At 44.4% G+C, this 23,902-nt stretch overlaps 3 protein-coding genes across 3 annotated transcripts; 2 read left to right on the forward strand and 1 right to left on the reverse strand.

Moving 5' to 3' along the window:
- Positions 1-262: 262 nt before the first annotated feature.
- On the forward strand, positions 263-1,414 carry gja5a (gap junction protein, alpha 5a). The gene has a single exon (XM_070915350.1). It carries the CDS (start codon positions 263-265, stop codon positions 1,412-1,414), a length of 1,152 nt encoding a protein of 383 aa, XP_070771451.1.
- Positions 1,415-4,321: 2,907 nt separating this feature from the next.
- Positions 4,322-9,785, forward strand: acp6 (acid phosphatase 6, lysophosphatidic). Its single transcript, XM_070915349.1, has 11 exons — positions 4,322-4,359; positions 5,808-6,028; positions 6,157-6,285; positions 7,169-7,299; positions 7,463-7,542; positions 7,631-7,718; positions 7,853-7,985; positions 8,850-8,950; positions 9,099-9,191; positions 9,283-9,448; positions 9,527-9,785. The coding sequence occupies exons 2-11, from the start codon at positions 5,810-5,812 to the stop codon at positions 9,659-9,661; spliced, it is 1,275 nt and encodes a 424-aa protein (XP_070771450.1). The 5' UTR covers positions 4,322-4,359; positions 5,808-5,809; the 3' UTR covers positions 9,662-9,785.
- Positions 9,786-11,421: 1,636 nt separating this feature from the next.
- Positions 11,422-21,846, reverse strand: bcl9 (BCL9 transcription coactivator). The gene is made up of 8 exons (XM_070914369.1): positions 21,464-21,846; positions 19,087-19,400; positions 18,270-18,377; positions 17,937-18,123; positions 17,114-17,210; positions 14,823-17,004; positions 14,011-14,283; positions 11,422-13,858 (listed from the first exon to the last, which is right to left on the reverse strand). Exons 1-8 carry the CDS (start codon positions 21,748-21,750, stop codon positions 12,819-12,821), a joined length of 4,488 nt encoding a protein of 1,495 aa, XP_070770470.1. The 5' UTR covers positions 21,751-21,846; the 3' UTR covers positions 11,422-12,818.
- Positions 21,847-23,902: the final 2,056 nt, after the last annotated feature.

Raw genomic sequence — 23,902 nt, forward strand, 5'->3', positions numbered from 1 at the left:
GTGTCCAGTCCTCAAGCAATTCACAGGCAGAGAAGCTATTTTTATGCATGTGATGCCACACACACGCCCAGGTCATTTCATCAGCAGGACTTTCAGCTGTCTGACTGATTATCTGTATTTCTCTTTTCTCTTTCTCTTCTCCTCCCATCCTCCATCTCAGTGACTTCACCTTTTCACCTCTAGTGCACCCTCCTTTCTCCCTTTCTCTCCTCCCTCTCCTCCGTCTTTGTGTCTCAGGTGTGTGTTTGGCCTGTGAGCAGTGATGGGGGATTGGAGTCTCCTGGGAAATTTCCTAGAGGAGGTCCAGGAACACTCCACCTCGGTCGGGAAGGTCTGGCTCACCGTCCTCTTCATCTTTCGCATCCTGGTGCTGGGCACGGCGGCCGAGTCCTCCTGGGGCGACGAGCAGAGCGATTTCCTGTGTGACACCCAGCAGCCCGGTTGCACCAACGTGTGTTATGACAGTGCCTTCCCCATCGCCCACATCCGCTACTGGGTGCTGCAGATCGTTTTTGTCTCCACGCCGTCCCTCATCTACATGGGCCACGCCATGCACATTGTGCGCAGGGAGGAGAAGCAGCGGAAGAAGGAGCAAGAGGAGAGGGAGGAGGGAGGGGAAGGCGGAGGAGACCTGGAGGGGGAGAAGGAGTACCTCCAGCAGAAGGAGAGTGGAAAAATGATGGCGTCTGATGGGACTGGCCGTATTCGCCTGAAAGGAGCCCTGCTGCAGACTTACATCCTGAGCATCATGATCCGTACAGTGATGGAGGTGACTTTTATCGTGGTGCAGTACCTGATCTATGGGGTCTTCCTCAGGGCATTGTACCTGTGCAAGGCCTGGCCCTGCCCCAACCCCGTCAACTGCTACATGTCCCGGCCCACAGAGAAGAACGTTTTCATCATCTTCATGCTGGTGGTGGCCGGAGTGTCTCTGCTGCTCTCTGTGTTGGAGCTTTACCACCTTGGCTGGAAGAGCGCTAGGAAGTGTGCACGCAACAAGGCGATGCAAAGGAGCAACCACAGAGCTGTGACGGTGGCCGTATCCGCAGCCTTGGAGCCCAGCAGCCCGCCTCGGCTCTCGGCCTCCTGCACCCCACCTCCTGACTTCAGCCAGTGCCTGGCAGCCCCGAGCTCAGTGAACCCCATGGCCGCTATGGCCTCTCATCCCTTCAACAACAGGATGGCGCTGCAGCAGAACTCAGTCAACTTGGCCACCGAGCAGCATCACAGCTGCGACAACCTGGAGGACGAGGAAGACTTCCTGAGGATGAGGTACGACCAAGCTCCCACAGAGCTGCCCAACAGCTGCTCCCCATCGCCGCTGCTGCACTCCAGCTACATGAAGGACAAACGGCGCTTGAGCAAGACTAGTGGGACCAGCAGCCGGGCTCGCCAAGATGACCTGTCAGTATAGACCCCCAAACAGAAAGAGTGGCAGACAGGGGGGAGAGGAGGGGAAGGGCTGGACCTTCAGAACCCCAAAGAAGGGACAGAAAGACCAGTTTAGGAAGACACAAAGAGGAGTGAAGGGGTCAGAACGTGAGCACCAGCTAATCATAAAAACTCTGGCATTGAAGCCTGACACTTGACTACAGAGGATGAACTAAATGTTCACTTTAGTAAGAGACACAGAGATCTGTGAGTGGACCATGTAGACCTGACATGTGTGAGCAGATAGTGTTTGCGAACCAATCTGTCCAAGAGCTTAAAAAACTGACAACCACACTGCAAAAGAAAAATGATTTTGAAATGAGAACAGGGTAACAGGTGTGATGCCTGACTATTGCACATTTATGGTTTAGTTAAACAATTAAAGCCAAAAACTGAGAGAGGGAAAGAGGCTATCGAGTGAGAATGACATGATGTTTGGTGCTTGGTGTGAGATGACTTAGGGAATCATTTCATTATAAAGCAAATTATGACACACATCTCAACTATTCAGTTAATCATAGATTGTGTTGTGACTTTAAATAGCACAACCAACATCCCACTGCAAAAAAAGAAGAGCTACATTAAGAGAAAACAGGGACTTAATATGCAATAAACTGTGAAAAAGCTTGCCCATATATAAATTTGATGTTTTTATGCAGTGCATTTGCAGTGAGGTAGGTAAAGGTAAAGTGCCTTAACAAGTGAGAAAATATATCTCTGTCCACATAACACCTTTTCTATATATATTTTTCCAAAAGCCATGGCAAAGACTGTTCATTTAAACTAAACCATCTGTTGACTTGCTAACCTGATTGCACTAACCCCGCGCAGGTCAACAAAAAGTTTGAAAACATTTAAATGACGATGATGAGAAAAACTCACATCATTACTAATAAATTTGACACGAGCCTTGGTGTGCAGATGTGATGAGAGAATGTAGCCTGTTTTAGGATTTTCCTTTTGAAAGGGATTCAAGGGAAAAGAAAAAGAAGAGGTCCTGCTTGGATGCTGTTATGAGGAGATCCGGCCACTGGGTGGCAACATTGCACTTACATTTTTTCCGTTTCTCTCCTGGAGCCATTGTGTAAATAGTGAATTTGTCTCTATGCAATGTATGTTTCAGTTGATGTCTTTGAATGTATTTTATTTCCTTTTCTGCGTCTTGTTCTTACTATATGCATAATAATTGTACCGACTGTGTATGACAGTAGTTTGTAAATTAACATCCACTGCAACTGGGGGGGTTGAAGTTTAATCCTACATATCTCCTACAGCAAACGTGCATTTTAAAAAGAAAAACACTTTATTGTTCAGCCTACTGTACATTCACTGACGTTTTTGGTTCTTTCACACAAACCTTTATGCAATAAATGTCATCACTAACCCATGACAAATGAATAAATCAACTGTACAATCTGCTCTGTTTGGTGGTGATTAATTCAAGTACTTATTTCTGCTACATAGAGATGTATGTATGCTTCTAAAGGATATATTAAATGTAAATGTACACACACTGAGTATGTAACACTGAGCTCAGAAAATCAGAGAGAATTTATATTTAGACCAACTTGCACCATATGAAAACCCTGTGGTTAATACAGAAATGCTGTAAACTAAAGGATAAGTGGAAATGAGAAGGCTTTGCAGCATTCTTAGATCAGTATCCTATCACCATTTGCATTTTCCAGTCTGTTCTCACCAGAAAGGACCTGCAGGAGACAGACGGGGGAAGATACACAGTATTTACACAAACAAAGACCGTCTCGCCATCTCTGCCAGGAAGCTGACTGCTGATATCCAACTCAAACTGAGTTGAAAGCTGCAGTAGAGGCTGCCATTTTGTTTGTTTGTTGCAGACCAGATTCACCTCCACAATGTTTTAGAGCAGTAGCCAGGAGGATGACTCCATGTCTCTGTTCAATAAAATCTTTTCTCTGGAAATCAGCAAAGCCGAGGTGATGGTTTTGTGCACAGGTAGGGGTACTTGTTGTTGTCTGCTCTCCTTATTTATTTAAAAATGTAAACAAGATGAGCACCTCTCAGATATCAGCTTTCAGTCTCTGAAGCTCTCTTGTTTGGCACAATACTGCATAAACCTGTATGAGATTTATTTTAATTAACTGACACCACAGGGTTAGCAAATTAGAAGAATACACATTCAAGTGAATCAATATTTTACTTGAGCATAAGCAGCAAAATCTATTAAAGTATCAAAACTACTCATTATACATCTCCTTTCAGAGTGTTATATCATTATGTATATTATTGGACTATGATTCTTGGTGCATTAACACGTAAGCAGCTATATTCTTACTACTTTATATACTGATGGGTACAACAATGCATCATATTTTATAAACTTATGGTATGTTTTATTTAATTAACTGTTAGCTGTATATTTTCTGGTTCTTAATGAGAATAAAAATAATAATGAAAATATTCTTGGCTTTCCAATGTAATGATTTTTATGATGAGCAAAATGATACTCCTGTACTAAGAGTACTGTTTTGTATGAAGAGTCATAAAGCAGATATTTTATTTCTTCTTTATTATTCCAAAACAATTAAATTATTAATTACACTTTATGACATCTTAATTTGTTTGGAATAACATACCTTAGCACTGGAGCACTGTGACATGCAGATACACCGGAGTCCTGTAGAGAGCAGCAGCACACTTTGAGGCATCTCCTCCACCGCCAATCTTTCAATAGAAGAAGAAGAAAGGTCAGCCTATAATGTGGTTGCCGGGAAATGTAGTTTTACTTCCGTAGCTCCTACCTTTACTTTGACTGTAGGGTGGCATCTGCTGCTCTACAGTTCCCGACATGTCCTTCAGCTTGAACTGGTGGCGAATGACAAGTGAATTTATCATTCACTGAACGCTGTGTTTTCTATCGAGAGTAGCAGAACAACTTCGTCTCAGAAAGTAAGTATATGTGATAAAAGTGAGAATCGTTGTCATGGTAACGTTACAGTTAGCTAGGTTGACTGTTGAGACGGAGGTTAAACTTCATGTTGTGTGGCAACCAGCTAGATTTGAAAGAGTTAGCCCTGTGCCGGGTATTGTTTTCCTAACGTGCTTCAGTTAGCAACGACTTTTGTGTTGAAACGAGTGAAGCAATTTTTGTTGGCTAACTCTGGTTATCTGCAGTTTGAACAGCCCTTATCTTACGATAGCTATTTAGGAATGTTATTACATAACTAGGTTATATAGACTTAGCTCATGTTTTTCACGAATGAGAAACACTGGAGTTGAAAAGCCGTTACGCCCCCTGAAGAGCTCGTTGCACCAGCCAGTGTTAAGTTACAGCTCGTTTGTTTGTTTGTTAGCTTTTAACTAACGTAACGTAACGTAACGTAACGCAGGTCATATCTAACGTCAAATATGATCACCAAAGATTTGAGGTTCCTTATCTAGCATACCGTGTGAAGGTGCTAACGCTGCCTTACTTCACCTAGCAGAGTTAGCTAACGTTACTGCCTCTGCATCATCATCTTCATCCGACACCAACGTCATTGGACTTGCCAGGAAGTTAACTTTAATCAGTTAACGCAGGTTAGTATATATAACACATTGTGGCGCTGAAAATAGAGCTATGACTTACGTTAACGTTAGTCCACCGAGCAAAAATTAATTGGCAACTGTTTTAATTGAATAATTGATTAATCGTTTCAGTCAAACTCCTTTTCCAGCTTCTCAGATGTTGAGCATCGGCTGCTTTCGTCAAAAAAAATTTCTGATTGTAAACTGAATTTCTTCAGGTTTTGGACTATTGGTCGGACAAAACAAAACATGTGAGGAGGTCACTTTGGGCTCTGAGAAATTGTGATGAATATATATATTCAGAGATTACTCACTGAATTGAGAAAATAATCTACAGATTTATCAATAATTGAAATAATCGTTAGTTGTAGCTCGCCCTAGCTGAAATCATCAATCAAAATCATAACAAATTAAATAACTATGTAATAATTTATGTCTTTTAGTTAAGCAAAAATGTTTAAATCTACTGGTTTTCTTAGACTTCTAGGATCGTGACCTGAACATTTTGGGGTTTTGGAGTGTTAGTCAGACCAAAATTGTAATGGATATTTTCCACTATTTTCTGACATTTTATAGACCAAACAATGAATTCATTATTTGAGGACTAATTTTCAGATGGTGAAACTGATCATAGTTGCTATCTTACTCAGTACAGAGGAAGCCTGAGCTGTTGAAAGACTGTTGTGTAACATTTGGCAGACTGAGAGCCTTTCTTAATGCCACCAGCATTACTGTCATTATAACTATCCTGCATATATTAACCCTAATGTGTGTGTGTGTAGTTAATTCAGACACACTAAAACAATTCGTCTGTTTTGTTCACAACACAGCCATGAGGAATCTTTGGACCAAAGCAGGTGTTTTCGGTTCGGTGTCGATGGCTTTTGGTTCAATGCTGTGGTCACAGAAGAAGACTGAATCAGACCAGGTCGCTTCAAGTTGCTCCTCTGCTGACACAAATCTCAGTTCTCCCTACGAGCTAAAATTGGTCCAAGTTCTGTTCCGACATGGTGCTCGAACGCCGCTAAAGTCAATACCTGATGTGATGGAGGTAAAAAGTTTTTCCTGCGTTTCATCAACTCATTTCGTGCTTGTGTCTTTTAAGAGATGTAGTGTCACATAATATCTGTATATAATAACTGAGGAATTCTTTGTCTGGGCACATTTGTCTCGTCAAAGGTCCAATGGGTGCCAACGCTCTTGGAGCCCCCAGCACACACCAACATCAACTATGTAGTGACAGATCTTGACGGTGGCCCCAAGCCCCCGGCTCCTGTAGAAGACAGCTATCGGAAAAACATACTGACCGTGAGTGGGTGTGTTTTGTGGCGCTGAATGCCGTCAAACAAGAAAAGAGCTGAAAGAACCAGCTTCAGCAACTTGTGTAGTTGGTTCCTGGTAAGAGGCTTTGTGGGATGATAACAGCTAACATTGTCACAGCAGACATTTAGACATGTAGCAGCTAGAACACCAAAGGTATAATTAGTAACATAATGATGTCATTCTATTTAGGTGTGCCTGTTCCAGGGCCATGACATTGTGCAATCTGGCACAGTTTACTTGGACACTTACTGAGAAAAGAGAGAGTCACCGTCATAACCAATAGTTAGTTACATCTCTGCTTTTTCTGCTATGACAAGTAAATATCTGCTTTGGTAAAGGCCTGTTGTTTTATAATATTATACAATCACCTTTGTGTAATCAAGGTGTGACAAGTGATTTTGGATTAAATATGTTTTATAAACTCTGTATATTGGTTTGTTCTTGCCTTTTCATAGATGTGTAGCATGTGGATTGAGAAAGTACCTCACTCATACTCATTCAGTTAGCCTCTCTCCCTCTAGTGGCCACCAGCATTCATTACAAAGCCTTACGGTTGACATTGAAGCGAGTTCATTCATTCACCTCTTCTCTGTAATACTGCTGAACTGTGTGTAGAGCTTCCCACTGAGATATTGTGTCCTGTTTGTCAGCCACGGTGGCATGGAAATGATAGTTTCCTATGCTGAGTTAGCTGCTTCGCTAAAGAGGTTTACTGCATTGGATTTAGCTTAGAAAACTAAATCCCACAATATGGACTCCTGCCATCCTTGTACCACATTCACGCTGGGTTCCTAGTTCCTGCATGCCATTGCAGGTGTGTGTCTGTCAGGCCCCATCTGTGTGTAAAACGTGATCCTGTTTGTCGCAGGGTGGCACCTTCCCCGGTCAGCTGACCACAGTGGGCATGCAGCAGCTGTATGAGCTGGGCAAGAGGCTGAGGAGGAAATACATTGAGGAGAGTCCTTTCCTCAGCTCCACCTTTAGCCCAGCCGAGGTCTAGTAAGTGTTGCATATCATGACGGGTAGCAGGAGCAGAAACACATTTCTGTACTCTGCAGTTTTAATACATTGGGTTTATGAGTGCAGTACAAAGGGCATCAGCCTAAATGCTTTACTATTTTCAAGTTGGCTGCCTTCCATGACCTATTTCTTCCATTTTTAGTGTGCGCTCCACTAACATTGTGAGGACCATTGAATCTGCCAAGTGCCTGGTAGCAGGGCTCTTCCAGCAAAAACAAAAAGGTAGGGTAGGAGTCCACATGTGCATGATGTTTATTCTTTTCTGCATCTCATCTTCATCTGTTTTTGTAATTTTCTGCTCTGCTTGAAGAAATTGTGCCTATATTAACAACGAAAGCTGAATCTGAAATCCTGTATCCTAACTACCACGGATGCAAGCTGCTCAAAATCGTTGGCAGGTATGTAGAGGCTACCCAAAACTGGAATCTTGAACAATGTGTTATGCAAAAATATAAGCCGAGTTGAGATGCCTCTGACAGGTTGTCAGGGTGTGTCTGTGTTTTGTGTCTGACGCTGTGTGTGTTCTGTGCAGCCACCGCTGGGCAGAGTCGGCCACTCTGCCAGACATTGCAGCGGACCTGCAGAGCATCCAGAGCGCGTTGGGCATTGCTGCTCACCAGCATCTCGACTTCATCCTCATTAGGGACGACATGGTCGCCAGAGAGGTGACAGCGCCACATCACGATTCACATGACTTTTATTAGGTCTCACCACAAGCTATCAGAATACATACCATTATTATCAACACTTTGCCTGGCCAGAGGCAGAAACCCAGCAAGCTGCTAGTTATGTAAGATGAAACTCCATAACGGTTCATCAAGTTTCTAGCTATTAACAAGCTAAAATAACAGTTCAGCATGATTTGAGTTTAAACATTTACTCGTGGCCGTAATTGAAGAAGTTCCCATTGAATTCATAATTGCAGCGATGGGAAATCTAAAGACTTCTAATTCAGTCAGTGATAGAAATGTATCACTGGATGAGATGACTGAAAATCTTGTGTGCACAGTTGAATCAGTAGGGTAATATCAGGCTTTTAAGGGGCCTTTTTGTGTAGATGATCTTTTAAATGTGCACACTGGGGCCACTAAAAGATTTGAAACAAGACAGAAGGGGCGTCTTTATTGGGCTTTGCGGAATTTGCTGTTTTTGTTTGTTTTTTTCCCTCACCAGCCAAAGCCAAATACTGAAGCCCTACCTAACTTCTTTCTGATTATGTTTGCATCCACCTGTTGTCACTTACAACTCATTCACACTGACAGACAAATTAAAGCAACACATTTCTGAGTCAATACAGCTATAATCCACTTAAACAGACAATAAAGCTACTGGTAGATGTTACTGTCACGGCTTAAAATTAAAACATCCTCTTTACTGTAAGTTGCCCACAGTAGACATCTATTTAGAAAATAACTATGATGAAGCGAAAATGACAAATATCTCCTCTATAAAATGCTTTGGAAAACCTTTTTGAGGTTTGTGTTGCTTAACAGCCTTGCTGACTCTGTCAAGTCTCTGCTCATTGACAGACGCACGGCCTGCCCTGCCCGCCAGTGCTGGACACCTGGAGGAATAAAGTGGAACAGAGAGCTGTGGACATGATCTGCCATGTGTATCAGCCCAGCAAGAGGTTAGATTAAACAAAGTCAGCAGAGGAGAGGCTTTTTAAAGGGTAGATTCCAGTTTTAACAATAACCCTCTATCAGTGTCAGTAAGGAGGCTTTACCTAACCGTTTTGTTTGGCCACCTTTTAATCCTTTTTGCTAATTTTTTGGCAGGGAGAACTTGCAGCTGTGTGTGGGACCCCTCCTGCACATGTTGGTAGCCAACATCGAGGAGAAACTACAGGGCACCTCATCAGAGCCAAACAGGTTGGACACCTCTGGATGGACACACTCATTTCTTGCACAAACTTGATTGTGTTTGGTCTTTTTAAATGGTCCAATGTCCTCTCTCAAACAGGAAGTTGTTTTTGTACTCTGCACATGACACCACTTTGATTCCCTGTCTGATGACTATGGGGATTTTTGACATGAGATGGCCACCATATGCCGCCGATATCACTCTGGAGCTGCACCAACACCGGCAGACAAACAAGGCCTTCGTTAAAGTGTCATACATAGGCCAGGTACGGGGTGACAATGTGTCAATGTTTATTGATAAGCTGTTGCATTTTTTTTACTCCAACTTGCTTGTCTCTCTGTAGGACCAACTTATACCAGGTTGCAGTGGAGTCTACTGCCCCCTGGAGGAGTTCAAACAGGCCCTCTCAGCATACTCACTGAGCTCTGAACTCTACCAGACACTCTGTAACCGCACAGAGGGCTTGACCGAACCCTGAACCCTCAACAAACCTTCACGTCTCCACACAGTGCTACCCATGACATTACACACCGACAGTTACCACGCATCATGTTTTTTTTACGTCCTCACTCCATCCAGCCACTATCAGTCACTACACCTCACTGTCGGACTACACCAGGGGAAACATTCTTGAGCGCACAAGTCCTGGATTACTGCCTCTTTTGGAGATGTTGTAGTTTACATCAGATGTAATTACTCATCTCCATGTAACCAGTAAAATGTTCCATATAAGTAAATTCATTTAATGGTTATGGCATATTGACAAGAATGTGTTCAGAATGATTTTGCTATAGTGTATTCCTGATGTGAGATGCTTAGCACATAGGTATCAGATTGCATGCACTTAATCTGTTTGGGTTTATGATGAAGACTGGCGTTAATCCATGTTTTACTTATTGTCAACAAATCCCATCAGACTAAAATCAACAATGTCTGACCATCACTCAGTACCTTCATGAATATTTAAGAACAGATGACAAGTAGTTACATTTTTAAACTGCTGGTCACTAGTTTTAGCAAACAACCCTTGAACAGGAGGAAATTGTGCATTTGTCAGGGACTACAGATTGATACAAATTTGGAGTTGTAGTGAGTATGTACTGCACCAGGACAGTGTGTGGTATGGTATGTGTGATTGATTCAAAATAAACTACGGTGCCTATGTGCATTGCAATGAAGGAACATGTCACCCAGTGAAATGGTGTGGCTCCTGTACGTGTTTTTAGACAACAATGGAGGTCTGACTATATCAGGCTTTGCCTGCAGAGGTAATACTTGTTAGGATACATTCATTGGTTTTGTTATTTTTGGGATTTGTTGAAAAAAAAAAAAAAAAGGATTATCAGCTTTTTCATTATAAATTCAAACCGTGGACATCTTAAAGGTTGACCAATGTGCCGTCATCGGTGCCTGTATCTGATTGCTGATGCAATTATTTTGCCAATTTGGTTGTGTTCACAATCAAATCTTTCATATTCAGTCATTTCATTCCTCAGGGGCATACTAAGCATTTCATGTACTGTATCAAATGTTTATTAACAAAGGGGTGCAGAAAGTGGATTTTTCTTTAATGTGTAGGTGAATGTCTTCATAATCATGTAGAACATGCAGAAAGGCAATAATTCTGCTAAAGTATGTTTTAAGAGTGAAACATTAAATTGCCTTCATGTGGGAATTTGTTGCTACTATCAGACCACAGTATAATGTACGCATGAATACATGCCCATTATATAGACCTGAGTGTTACTGTGTTACAATAACACACATTGTACCTCATCAGCGGGAGTTTCCCCGTGACCTGCTGCTTAAAGTGTTATGGTTTGGATTGGTGAGGCATAAATAAAGACTTTGATCAATGTTAAGTCTCTTTTTTGTTTCACGTCACGTAAGGGGCTCTGTGCTATCCAACCCTACCAGCTAAGTAACACTTCAAAACACAGGCTTGACAAGCACAACTTAGTTAAGTAAAGTTCAAATGCATTAACATGCTTGCATCTATTTTGGAAGTGTGGTGTCCTCTGGAAATAGCTCTCAGTAAGTACCTCCTGATAAAATGTCAACTTGGCAATGCTTCTTGGTATGACTTGCTCTCCTTGTCCTAGCTGAATGTTTTTAAGCTGGTTTGATGTGTGAATGACAAAGACACCACCTTGTCCACATAACTGACTAGATGTCAATAGTCAGGGGTCACGTGGAAACATACACACGCGCACACACATACACTCCATAGACAACATGTATATACCAAAACAATATCTTTTATTTGTAGTCCATCACCACAGCCCTGGTAGGCTATTCTGCACCAAAGCCAATGGAGAAACACATGACAAGCTTATACAATAGAGAAAAGAGAGGAAGTCAACTGGATGGTAAGCAGTACGTGTTTACATTTCTGTGTGTCTCACTCTGGACACCACACCTGCCTTACTAAATTTTTACCAGATCTACCTAGCTCTAGTTCTATAATACCTGGCATACCTGCTGTGGCATTCAGCCACTCCTGTCCCATTCTGCTGACTATTGGGGGATTATTGCTGTGGGAATGATTATTACCCAGAGTCAACAAGAGAGTCAAAACAAAACAGGAACACAACAGGAACAAGAAGAACACACATAGCACATCTGGGTATTAGCAGTATTATTCACGCTGGCGAAAGTTGAGTCCTGAAAGTTTTGGAGCATCAAGTCAAACGTCATCCACAATTTGAAATGGACTGGGGATTATCATTGTGCTGCAAAGCTGCCAGGATCCTCACACTGAATGTGTTGCTCTCAATGGTAAAAATAGAGAAAGAAGACGCTTTCTGCAGACGGTCCATGTTTGTGCTTTTTTAATAATACTATTATCTTAATGAGGTCATAGTTTGGTTTGTTATACACTGGAGTTACAAAGGAAATTAAAATAGACTAAAATTCGAATAGCCCACCAATGGTAAACAGTACAGTATTTTTAGGGGGCATTCCTCCCCCAATGAAAGTTGGGTAAGAGGAGTTGAGAGGTCACTGATAGAATGCCTATACATACAGACACATACATACATACCACACAAACATACAGTCTGTCAAGCACGCACACGCACTCTCACACGTATATACTGTACAGAAACAGTCAAAACAATGGAGCGAGAGACAAGATGGAGTTCCACTAAAGTCTTCACAAAGCACAAATTCTTATTCCTTTCTCTTGTTCCACACCACTTTCATGACAAATTTGATTTTTAAATTTGAAAAAAAGTAGACATATACTGTAGCATCTCCACGCTGACTTGTAAGGTTGATTCCTCTTTGATGTTGAAGTCATCTTTATAGTCAGATAATCGAAAAACACAAGAACAGTTTTGCGAAATTGATGCACAACAATCCCATACATTCTGAAGTTCATGAGTCAAAATTAAATGTTCTTGTGACAAAAGTACTCCAATATGGGCCTGTCCGAGTCTCCATTGGAATAGTTCCCACAGGACATTACTAGGTGACTGGTTAGCTCCATTCTGTTCATTTCTGGGTACATCCTCTCTCTTGTATACTTCCTTTTCTTGAGTCTATCAGAGTTTTCTGAACACTCTCCGTACACCACCTTTACTCCATCCTTGCGTGCTGTCCAAGAACATTCTAGATACAAGGTTTCTGTTGGATTAGAACATTCCAGGGCCCGGACTGAACCCCATGTCCATGTCACGTGGCCTCATCTGACCCCCCATCATCATTGTCTGCTGTGGGGGGCCTCCCATGCCCTGCAGTGACATCATCATGTTAGGTGAGCCGCCAGGGCCTGGGTGGGCCATTTGTCTCCCCTGCATCATCCCTCCTGGACCCCCAGGGGACATCATCCGGTGCTGGGGGCCCATCATGCCTTGGCCCATGAATCCTGGTGGCCGCATCGAGTTGTGGCCAGGGTTGCCCATTGGCATGTCTTGGGGGCCCATTCCCCCACCAGGCCCCCCTGGCATCCCCCCCATCCCCTGCATGGACATCCCCATCCTTGGTGGACCCTCGCCCATCATGCCCTGCATGGGGAAGCCAGAGGGGTGTGGTGGTTTTCCCCCAGGGTTGTCTCCTCCACCTCGGGGGAAGTAAGACAGAGTCTGGCTGGGCTTCTCTGATGGGATTATCCTGGACAGGTCAAACTCAGGAATGCCAGATGCTCCTGGCCGCATCACCTCATGAAGGTCTGCTTCACTGAATCCACCTTGCATGTTGTTGAACTCTGGCCCTCCAGGATTATTGGGCTTGCACATACCCCCATCACCCCCTCCGCCATGAGACATGTTCCCCATCCGTCCTCCCATAGGCCCTCCCTCTCCCTGGAAGCCCATGGGATGGCCAGGGAAACCTTGGGGACCAGGACCGTTGTGCGGGGAGAAAGGGCCTTGCTGTGAAGGGGACTGGGTGAGGGGGTATGCCTGGCTTCGGTGAGGGTAACCCATGCGTCCCTGGGGCATCATTTGAGGGTTTCCCATACCAGGGTCTTGGGGATTTGGTGGTATCATCATGCCATGAGGCATCATGCCTGGGCCCATATTAGGAGCATTGGGAGAGGGCATCTGGGGGGGCATGCCATGGGAGAGGGGCTGGGATCCCATTGGATTCATACCCAGAGGGCTGAGGGCAGACATGGGTCCAGCATTTCCAGGTCCCATCATACGTGGATTGCCTTGGTGATTCATTGCCATGCCTGAATGTGTAAGACAAAAAGAAGTGATTATATATTCAGTACAAGCTCTTGTGAAACGGATCAAAAGGAAGATTAGTATAAATACGGCCCAAAGTGGGTGGAATTTAAACTACAAATTAAACAACAAACAAAATATATTTCCGATGTCTTACCATTATTGTTCACTGACGGCAGGTTAGGGGAGCGAGCCGGAGGCGAGTCATCATCAGAGCTGGCAACAGTCTTTATAGCATCATGGTAAAGTGGGGTGGAGCTGGGCATTGCAAACTTGGACATGCGTGACATCATGATGGAGAGAGGGTTCTGGGATAGAGTTGGCTCAGGGGGTATGGTATACGGACTGCCAGACGGGACGTTGCCTGGGAGGGACATGGAGCCAGATGGAGCCCCTGATGAAGGAGGGGCTGAGGGAGGACCGTTACCACCTAGAGGACGAAATGATGACAAAGGAATGACATGACAGAGAGATGATAAAACGTAAAGGTTCGGACTTTTCATTCTCTGGCAGATTGTTTTTTATCTGTGATGACATTAGCGATAGTGTGTGGTATTCAAGGCTCAGTAAGATCTAAATTATGTGGCCACAAGAGGGAGCCACTGGACCATAACCCACCCAACCCAACCCCACCCCTCATACAGATGTGTTAAATTGAATGAGTGCTGCACTTGACAGATAGCCCCGACATCTATTTTATTTTCTGCTTTCAGTTTTGTAGACTAATTCTGATTTCAAATGACTAAAAAGGGCCCAAGTCAGACGTGATATTAAAAATCACAGAGATCAGTGACTAAAAATGCAATGCAAATAAAATTCAATATCAAACCATTCACAAAAGAAATCCCAACATTAACAGAATTGAATTTAATAAAGATACACTGAAAATAGATGGGGAATTAAATATTGAAAGAAGCAGAGACAGAGGTGCTGGTGAACACAGAAAAGGGAACAAATAGATTGTTATACCTTGCTCCATGCTCCCCATCATGTTTGGTGAGGTGATACTGAGGGGAGGCTTACCACCCTGAGGTGGTACTCCAGGACTCTGCATGGGTGGTTTTGGTGAGGAAGCCCATCCTGGAGAGGGGTTAGGAAGGGAAGGAGATCTCATGTGAACAGGAGAGGCACCAGCTGATCCCATCATGGAGTGGGGGGACTTCATTGGTGCTGAAGCTGGAGGAGCTGGAGGGACATTGGGGCCTGTGGGACCAGTGAGCATGCCAGCCAGCTGGGACGGTGTCTGGGGGGATTTAAGGTTTCCAGAGGGAGAGCCCATCATGGGGGACTGCACTTGCCTTAGAGGAGGGGACTTTAATGGGTTGACACTGGGAGAGTTCCCCCCTCCTGCTTGGACATTCAGATCTGCCGGCTTGCGGCCCCTCTGACCTTGTGAAGGGCCACCAGCAGAGGGGAGGTGGTTAATACGGCCATTACCTCCTGTTGGTGTAGATCTGTGCTCTGGACCAAAGGCTTGGTCTGCATGTGGACCCCTCATGCCTCCAGGACCCCCTGGGAAAGGCCGCCCAGGCCCCATAGGAAAGTCTCCTGGCTGTGTCTGCTCAGGGAAGGGAGGACCCTGCATTGGCCTGCCTTGAGGACCCATGTTCTCCATTGGAGGTCCTCCACCTCCTCTCATTCTCATCATCTCGTCAGGACTCATATTCATGGAGGGATCTCGTAGCTTGGAAGGGTGCATATGAGGTCCGGGTCCAGGGCCAGGCCCCATACCAAACTCAGGCCCCATTTCCCTGCCCCCCATTCCCTGGAGCCTAGAGGATGGACTCATAGGACCATCACCGGGCATTCTGGGAAATATACCCATGCCATTACCAGGTTCCATTCCACCTCTTTGGTGCCCCATCATCCTTTGCATGTCCATCATCATCCCAGGAGGGAGGCCCTTCTCTCCACCCATACCTTGGTGGAACATTGCTTCTTGGACTGACTGAGGATTTGGGAAACGCTCACCACGACCCCCTGGACCTGCAAACATTCCCCCAGGTCCTCCAGGGAAGCCTCGTGCATCTCCCATCCGGGGAGGCATGTCGTCAGGCCAGCCCATTCCGGGCCTTGGGGGTCCCTCCATCTCAGGATTCATCATACCAGAGAAGCCAGGCATCCTCTGCATATGTGGGGGCATACCCCTGGGGCCAGGACCCATGCCCATACGCTCCTGGTAGTGCTCTGGTGGCCCACCTGGTCCTCCCCACATCTCTCCTGGGCCCATCTGGTAGGGAGGCGGGGGCCCTCGCATCATGCCACGTGGACCATGGGGGTGCATCATCATGTCTGGCGGAAGTGGCCGGTGTTGCATTTCTTGTTTCTTCCTCTTCTCTTCATAAAACTCCTGCTGTAGCTTCAACCAAGCAACCTGTTCTGGGGTCATCTGATCTCCATCTACACAGCCCCCTGGACCCCCCATGTGTGCACCCATTTCATCTTGTGGAAATGGGGGCATGTCCCTGGGACCATGGGGTGGGCCAAAGGGTGGACCTTGTGGACGAGGTCCTCCCGGCCCACCTGGCGGGCCAAGGCTCTGAGACTGCGCTATCATAGCCTGTAGGGGTCCCTGCTCAGGCCTACGAGGTGCACCATCAGGGCCTCCATCATGGGGTCCACCATGGGACTGTGGGGGCCCCGTTGGTGGGGCATCACGGTCATCAGGGAAAAGCATGCGCTGAATATCTCGCAAGGTCTGCAGTGAACGCTGGCGATGCTCCAACTGTTCTTGGGACAGACCCTCTGTGTTGGCCTCCATATTCAACAGCTCCTGGGCCAGCTGCTGCTGTTGTTGCTGCTGCTGGGGTGTAAGACCCGCTCCACCAGAGCCTCCACCCTGCCCTCCTTCACCTGCTGTTGGAGGGTTGAGGCCTGCCTCAGGTTGGGTGACAGGGGCCTGGTCAACTGGGGCGGTAGTGTTACTGGGGCTACTGCCAGGAAGAGTTTTGGTTTCCATGCCTGAAGAGGATGACCCTTCCTGCGGAAGAACACCAGATTGGCTCCCTTGGTTTGAAGGCTGGGGCAGGGCTGGCTCTGCCATGCCAGGTAAGGACGGTTTAGATCCAGGCTGGTGGCTCTGATCTTGGGAATGGGATGGGGGTTGCTGGGGAGGCTTGGAGTCATTTCGGAGGGTGCTTGCTGCATTGTTCTTTAACAGAGAGGGACAGAAATAGGATTAACTTATGACACTCTCAAGTTGCAAGATGTTGGTGTATGAAAGCATATGTGCGTGATAAAAAGAGCTTGTGTGTCTTTACCAGGAGGGGGTGAGCTTTGTCCTTGCTGTTGGAGATGTTTTTCATGTGAAAGGCAATGATGTTTTCTGTGTGGCCAGTTAGAACTGCATCAGCTGCCCTGAGGACAAGAAGGCAGACAGTCAGATATCAGTCATCAGACACAATAAATATGTGTGTGTGTGTGTGTGTGTGCGCGCGCGCATTTGAGAGACGATAAGACTAATGAATGAGTGCTAGATGGGACAATGAAGGTAAAACACTGAGCATCCACATCTTTGATCTCTAATTCCCAACAGAGTGTTAATCTAAGCCAAGTGTATGCTCCCACTGAGGAACACACGTGCTTTTGCAGATACACACAATGGATTTAGGCTATAACTGGGAAAGTTGGGGGAAGGAAGAGATGGGGTGGGAAGCAACCATCTTAGTGCCATGCACACAAACAGCTGCAACAAACATCAAAGACAACAACCACCACTGATGATAGGGGCACAGGGACATACTTAAGGCAATTGACATTGTTAGTAATTCCATTTAATTTTGAACTGCAATTCCACAAAGGGGTTTGCTGTGGGTGTATGTTTTGCTTATGTAAAAAAAGATGTAAGTATTGAGATGATGATTTAATTAGCCTGTCTAAACACATTAATATTTAAAACATGTAGAGATAATCTTTAACTTTAGCTAAAGCTAATCATTAACCATAACTAAACAACAATGCAAAAACTATATACACATGTACAATATATGTACTACAAATTCAAGATCTGGATCTCAAATTACGGCTAGTGTGGGCCATTTCTGAGCCTCAACAGATACAAATAGCAACTTTCAGCTTCCTTACTTGTTGGCCATCTCCGTGGTGAAGACATAAACGAGTTTTGTGCCTGGTTTCTGGCCACTGGCAGGTTCTGTTGTGGAGCCCTGGCCTCCCAGTGCATTGTGGGAGGGTGTGGAGGAGCGACTGAGTCCTGCATTGGAGGTAGAATGTGTGACAGAGTCCTGGGGCTTCACATCACTGGAGTTACAGTCTACAGGGAGACAACAGGAAAGACCATGACTTTAGGACCAGCACAGGTTTATGGGTAATGTAGTTTTACGGAGGAGCTGTCATAAGTCAAGTTGATCAGGAGAGGGACTGTTACACATGCTTGGATGCACACGTTAACACACTTACTGAAGAATCCTTTATCATCTTCGTCACTTTCTCCCCCAGAGCACCAGTCAGCTCCACTGTACGGCTGCCTCCTCTCTGCCACACACATCCTCTTCACCCTGCTGCTGTCTGTACAGACACACACACACAACTATCAGTGGGCTTGGGTTTATCTGTGTGAGTGACAATGAGGGACTGAAAAGTATATTTTTCCAGATGTCCAACTGATTGTTTTGTATACCCAAGAGAAAATAAACAGCTATATGTACAGCATTGTTCTTAATAAAGTTCTGCAGTGGTACAGGATAAAAGGAACACAACAAACCAACCATGGGCAGTTATCAGGGAGAAGTTGTGTCATTTCCTCCATTAATCAGTGCTGAATAAATTTGATAAACTGCCTCTACAGGGAATGACATGTGTAGAACTACCAGCTGTATAGGAAGAATCACATCACAAGCACTACAGGCATGACATTGTTTAAACACTACAGGTATTGTATCTATACTTAGCAGTTCAAAGCCTTTCATTACAAACAGATATAACTTAGGTAACAAAGTATGAAAACTCAGCTACTTATTATGCTTCGAAAAACATAAATCAAGAAACCCATGCACCTTGCCCACCTACCTTAGTTCAACTATTTTATCATTCTGGTGAGAATAAAACAACAACATACATTTACAACATGTAAAATAGTCCCAGAGACTTAAATTCAAACGGTCAAACTTCAAGACTGACTGTGGCACTTCACAAGGAATATCTGACAATTCTGACCCAGGTTACTTGCTGGACGTTAGATGGTCTGATAATGAGTACTGGCTACAGTGGTTCTTACCTTTTTCCTCACTAGTGGGTGTGCCGCTCTCTGGCTGTTCAAACGACTCCACTGAGGTGCTTCTCTCCCTTTTGACTTTAACCTTGGAGCTTGGGCCAGAGGTCAGGCCCTGGCCGTTCTTCAGCCCCATGCCCCCTGCCACATTTTGAGCCCCTTTGGCACCCAGAGTCTTGGGGTCGCAGGGTGAGGGCTGCGATTGGCTGCCAGTGCTCCCTGGTTTACTCTGATTGGGCATTTTAGAGTCCATCTGGGTGGCAGTGGAGGGGGACATGACGGTAGGTGAGCGTACCATGGCCTCCGTCTTAGGTTTAGGGCTGACGGGGGAAAGAGAAAAAGATCACAGGCATAATTAATACATTTACACAGTGCTTTAAGAGAAGAACAAAAAGACATTTTCTATATTATCAAAACAAAACTGATATATTACACTTGTGACCTTGTTTTCACTTATGAAACACATGGGGGGAAATAGGGCATATCAAGCAAAAAGCCTGAGGCTTTAAGTTAAGTTACTACTGGGTAACAAAGTATGAAAAGCACACAATCAAGCAGCTGGCTATCCATGACATCCACACTACAACATGTACCCATGTTCCCCACTGTGGAGAAGTGGTAGAGAGATGACATGAAGGAAAATGTGATTTTTTTTTGCCATCTTTTTTCCTTTGCAACTGATAAACACATTACTCATTATGGCATCCAGCAGTTGGTATGGATGTCTATGAACACAAGTTATGTTACTGGTATTGGGAATTCCATGAACACAGTTAAACCTGAAGTAACAGACTTTAGAGACACAGGCCATCTACAAATGACTGCTGCTTACTAGCTATGAGAGCAGTTCAGTTCAGGCAAGCAGGACACATCCAACTGGCAGAGAATTCCCTTACCACACCCTAATCTCTTTCTCTGTCTCTCTCTCCCTCATACACACACACACACATACACTTGTTCAAGTAGCATGAAACAAATGCCAACATGTCCAAAAGGCACCGCCGCAGCCTAGCACACTTTATGTACGTACACACAGACACACAGCTAGTAGAAAAAGAGGGCAAAGCCAGAATTTTGGCAGTCCATACAGCCGTTTCCAGAGGCTCCAGAACCATGAGTCAGCAGGGAAAACTTCCAAGCTCAGTGTACTCCCTGACCCTGGAACAGCTCTGGATCACCCATCAAGACCTTTCAGGTAAAAAAATGGAGCGAAGAAGCTGATCTTAGGTCTGCATTACACCTGACCTGCACTTGCTCTCTAAACAGTGCAGGTAAGGCCACAGTGACATGCTCGGGACTCAATTTCACTACTGATCACCTACCATGTACACACACTTGGTAATGACTTGCCATGGCTGCACGATAGCTATATAGTTGAAACCTTAAAACAAGAAGGTCCCATTCTTAGCCCTTTGTGTGTGGAGTTTGATGTCCTCACATTAAAAACGTACATGTAAAGTAACATAAAGCCTTCTGCCACTGACCAGAAATGAGCCGTAGAAATGGTTGCTCACTTTAAGTAAATAATTGGGATGGGTCACATTTTCCCACAGGGATTAATAAAGTATGACAAAAAAATGCTGTTTAAGGGCTGTGGCTGAAGTTTTCTGTAGACTTGCTCCTGATCAGCTTTTTCAAAATTCAAAACTCAGCACATTATGCACCTTGCAACTGGTCAGATTTGGGAGTTTCACAACATACCAAACACTGGGATGAGGGCTGCACTGATCACTCTGCAACCAATCACATCAACTAAAAGAATGCTTAAATTGGCATATGTACTTGGCTGACAAAATGGGTCTATACATTCTTCAAGTAGCCTCAGTGTTTTTGCTTTTACAAAAGAGACCTGTTTTTTCCCACTTCAATCTGTTTTGAACAGAGGGTTGAGTGTTTGTATCTGTTCTCTCTTCCCAACTGCTAATAAACACTGACAGCTAATGTTTATTCATGTTTGATACTGTGTGATATATTTTTTTAATTACTTGAAATAGGTTTATGGACTGGACAGAAGCCTATGCTTCCGTAGTAAAACCTGTTTTTATGTTATTGATACGGGACGACACGACTAAGTACTTCAGCTTGCATAAAAGCTTGATTCAGTGTCACTTACTGACAACGACAATGTGCGGCCATTAAAACAATCTGTTTAACATGGGGCAGTTGGAATTGTATTTCTGCTTGCTGTGCAGTTGTGCTGCTGTTCATAGAAAGTCTGGATTAAATGCATAATTTTAATCAACATTCAGATCAGTGTTTGGCTGATTAGGCTGTTAAAACAGTCATCAGGATCTCACACACTTGCTTATTATTACCATCACAGCTCTGCATAACTGCGTCACAGCACTAGACCCACAGGTTGCCAGTGTGCGAGTGCACTCACCTCTGTGTGTTGGTGGACGGGGAGTTCTTTAGCCTATTGGAGTGCATTGATGGGGCTCCCAGGACTACAGAACAGGGTGGAGTGATGAGCTGGTGAGGACTGCCTGTGTGTGAGAGCGGTGCTTTTGCACGCACGTTCCTGGAGCCAGGAACAGGATTCCCGATGTTGGAGAGGTTCCCCCGACCGTCCTTGGCCTCCTCCCGCTCTTTCTTCCCTCGCTCCTTCTTGTTGAAATGTGTCGCTGCTGTACCTGCCGCCGCTGGCCTCTCCTCTTGGACCTCCAACATTCTCTCTATGTCCTTGTCTGTGTGGGTGTGTGTGTGCGCACGTGGGTGTATATGAGTATGTATGTGTGTGTGTGTGTGTGTGTGTGTGTGTGTGTGTGTGTGTGTGTGTGTGTGGGTGTGAGAAAATGTGTAAAAACAGTAACAATAGTCCAGGAGTCTTTTCTTGTTCGGTGTGTATTTATGAAACTCCCCCAAGGGGGCTTTCAACGGCCCTTGGGCACACTGTTGAGAGAGAAGAGAGAGGAAAAAGGACAGTTAACAAAACTGGAAAAGAGGGCCACAGTCTGAGCAGACTTAAAGTGACACTCCACCCAAAATCTTTTTAGAAGTTGGTAATTTACTCAGCAGGAATGGATTCCTTGCTGTAACAGGTGAAAATGACTGCTTTGAAAAAAGCCTATAGTGACGTTTTCACAATATATATATATATATATATATATGTATATATTAAAATGCTCACAGAAACTTCAGCACAATCTGTATCTACACTGTTCATCCGTGTGCTCAGTACAACAACAGCTAATGGCACAAACTGAAACAGTGTATAGAAACATATTTTGGTTTGAAACATACAGCCACCTTTCAACCCTTCATTGAGCCTTTCATGGAGCTAGACCGATAAATTGGCCGAAATACTTTACTGCAGATAAGATCAGAGTATTTGTCAACCGATGAGTAACAAGAAATTGCAGCAAAGAAATGCCATATGTTCGATATGTTTGGGTTTAACTAGAAACACAGTCCCCGTTTGTCCACCAGAGAGCACTGACAACTTTAATTTTTCAAATATATGTTTGTACATATCGTGATTTTTCTTCAAAAAATGAAATTTAAGGGATCCTATCAAAAATATTTGTTAATGTTATGTGTTCATGTAAAAAGATGAACATTGGTTGATTATTATATCATTATCAAATCATTATCAGATTTTAACCTATATAAACCTCATACAATCAATATTGGTATTGCCCTTAAACATCCAATATCAGTCAGGTTAGTCTTTGACACTATAAAGATTTTGGGTGGGGTATCACGTGAAATATATTAAATACCAGTACTACATTGTAACCGTAGCAAACAGTGTAGTGTGGGGGTGGAGTGGGAGAGGTGGCATTGTGGTCCAAACCACTGTGTGTTTCTGTGTGTGTAAGTGTGTGTGTTTGTTTGTGTGTGTGTGTGTGTGTGTGCTGGTGAGTGAGCACGAGAATTGCATGAGAATCCCATTCGAGAGAGCAGCCCAGTCAGTCAGATTACATTGTCATCCTGAAAATATTTAGGAGCTCTTCCAAAACACTCAACATTGTAACTGGCTCCAGAGTTCCCCTGGGGAGAAGGAGGTGGAGTGTTTAGGGGGTTTAAGGGGAGGGGGGTTTCACTGGGAACCAGACAAATACACCGACTCCCGCTAAAGCAGCAACACTCATCTCTTGCTGGTCTACAGGAGAAGTGATTTACAACTATCAGGGCCACAGATCACTACTGCACACGAGTAGAGGCTGGCTCTACGGGGAGACGGGGGATGGGGGGAGCACAGAGGAACCTTGTGTATCCAAACTACATTGATTAGTCTAACCTTTAAATATGAAAGAAATACACTTTGTGACACAGGAGTGGTGGCTCTTCAGAGTGGGCTGATGATTGATTGCTGAACTAGTTATTTGACTCCATATTTATTTACATCAGAACAGCTTGAAAGATCTCTATTCTAAGTAAAATGACATGTTTCTATTTTGCGACACAACATGCTTTGATACAGAACTTTGGAAACAGGGACTGCAACACACAATTATACATGAGTAATTCTGCAGCAGTGATGCGCAGCACACAGAAAACAGAAATTTCACACAAGAACTATGGACCTTGTGCAAACATTCAGTTTAAATTTTGCACTATAGGCAGAAAAGACATTCAGGATACAACATTTTCTACTAGCATCGCCGCTTTAGGTCAGTAGTTGTTTTTAGAGTTAAGTTAGAGTTTTGTTAGGGCAGAGTTTGGATCAAGGGAAGGAAGAAGATGCGTGAGGGAAAATGAGATGAAAAAGTTTTTTGCTCATCAAAGTGAAGCTGGCTTGGGTAAAGTCACAGTGGAAAAGACCTGCCAGACAGCCGCTCTGAACCAAAACCGTCAATAATAACATTCAGGATTTTAT

The sequence above is a fragment of the Enoplosus armatus genome, chromosome 11 (assembly GCF_043641665.1).
Source record: "Enoplosus armatus isolate fEnoArm2 chromosome 11, fEnoArm2.hap1, whole genome shotgun sequence".
NCBI lineage: Eukaryota > Metazoa > Chordata > Actinopteri > Centrarchiformes > Enoplosidae > Enoplosus > Enoplosus armatus.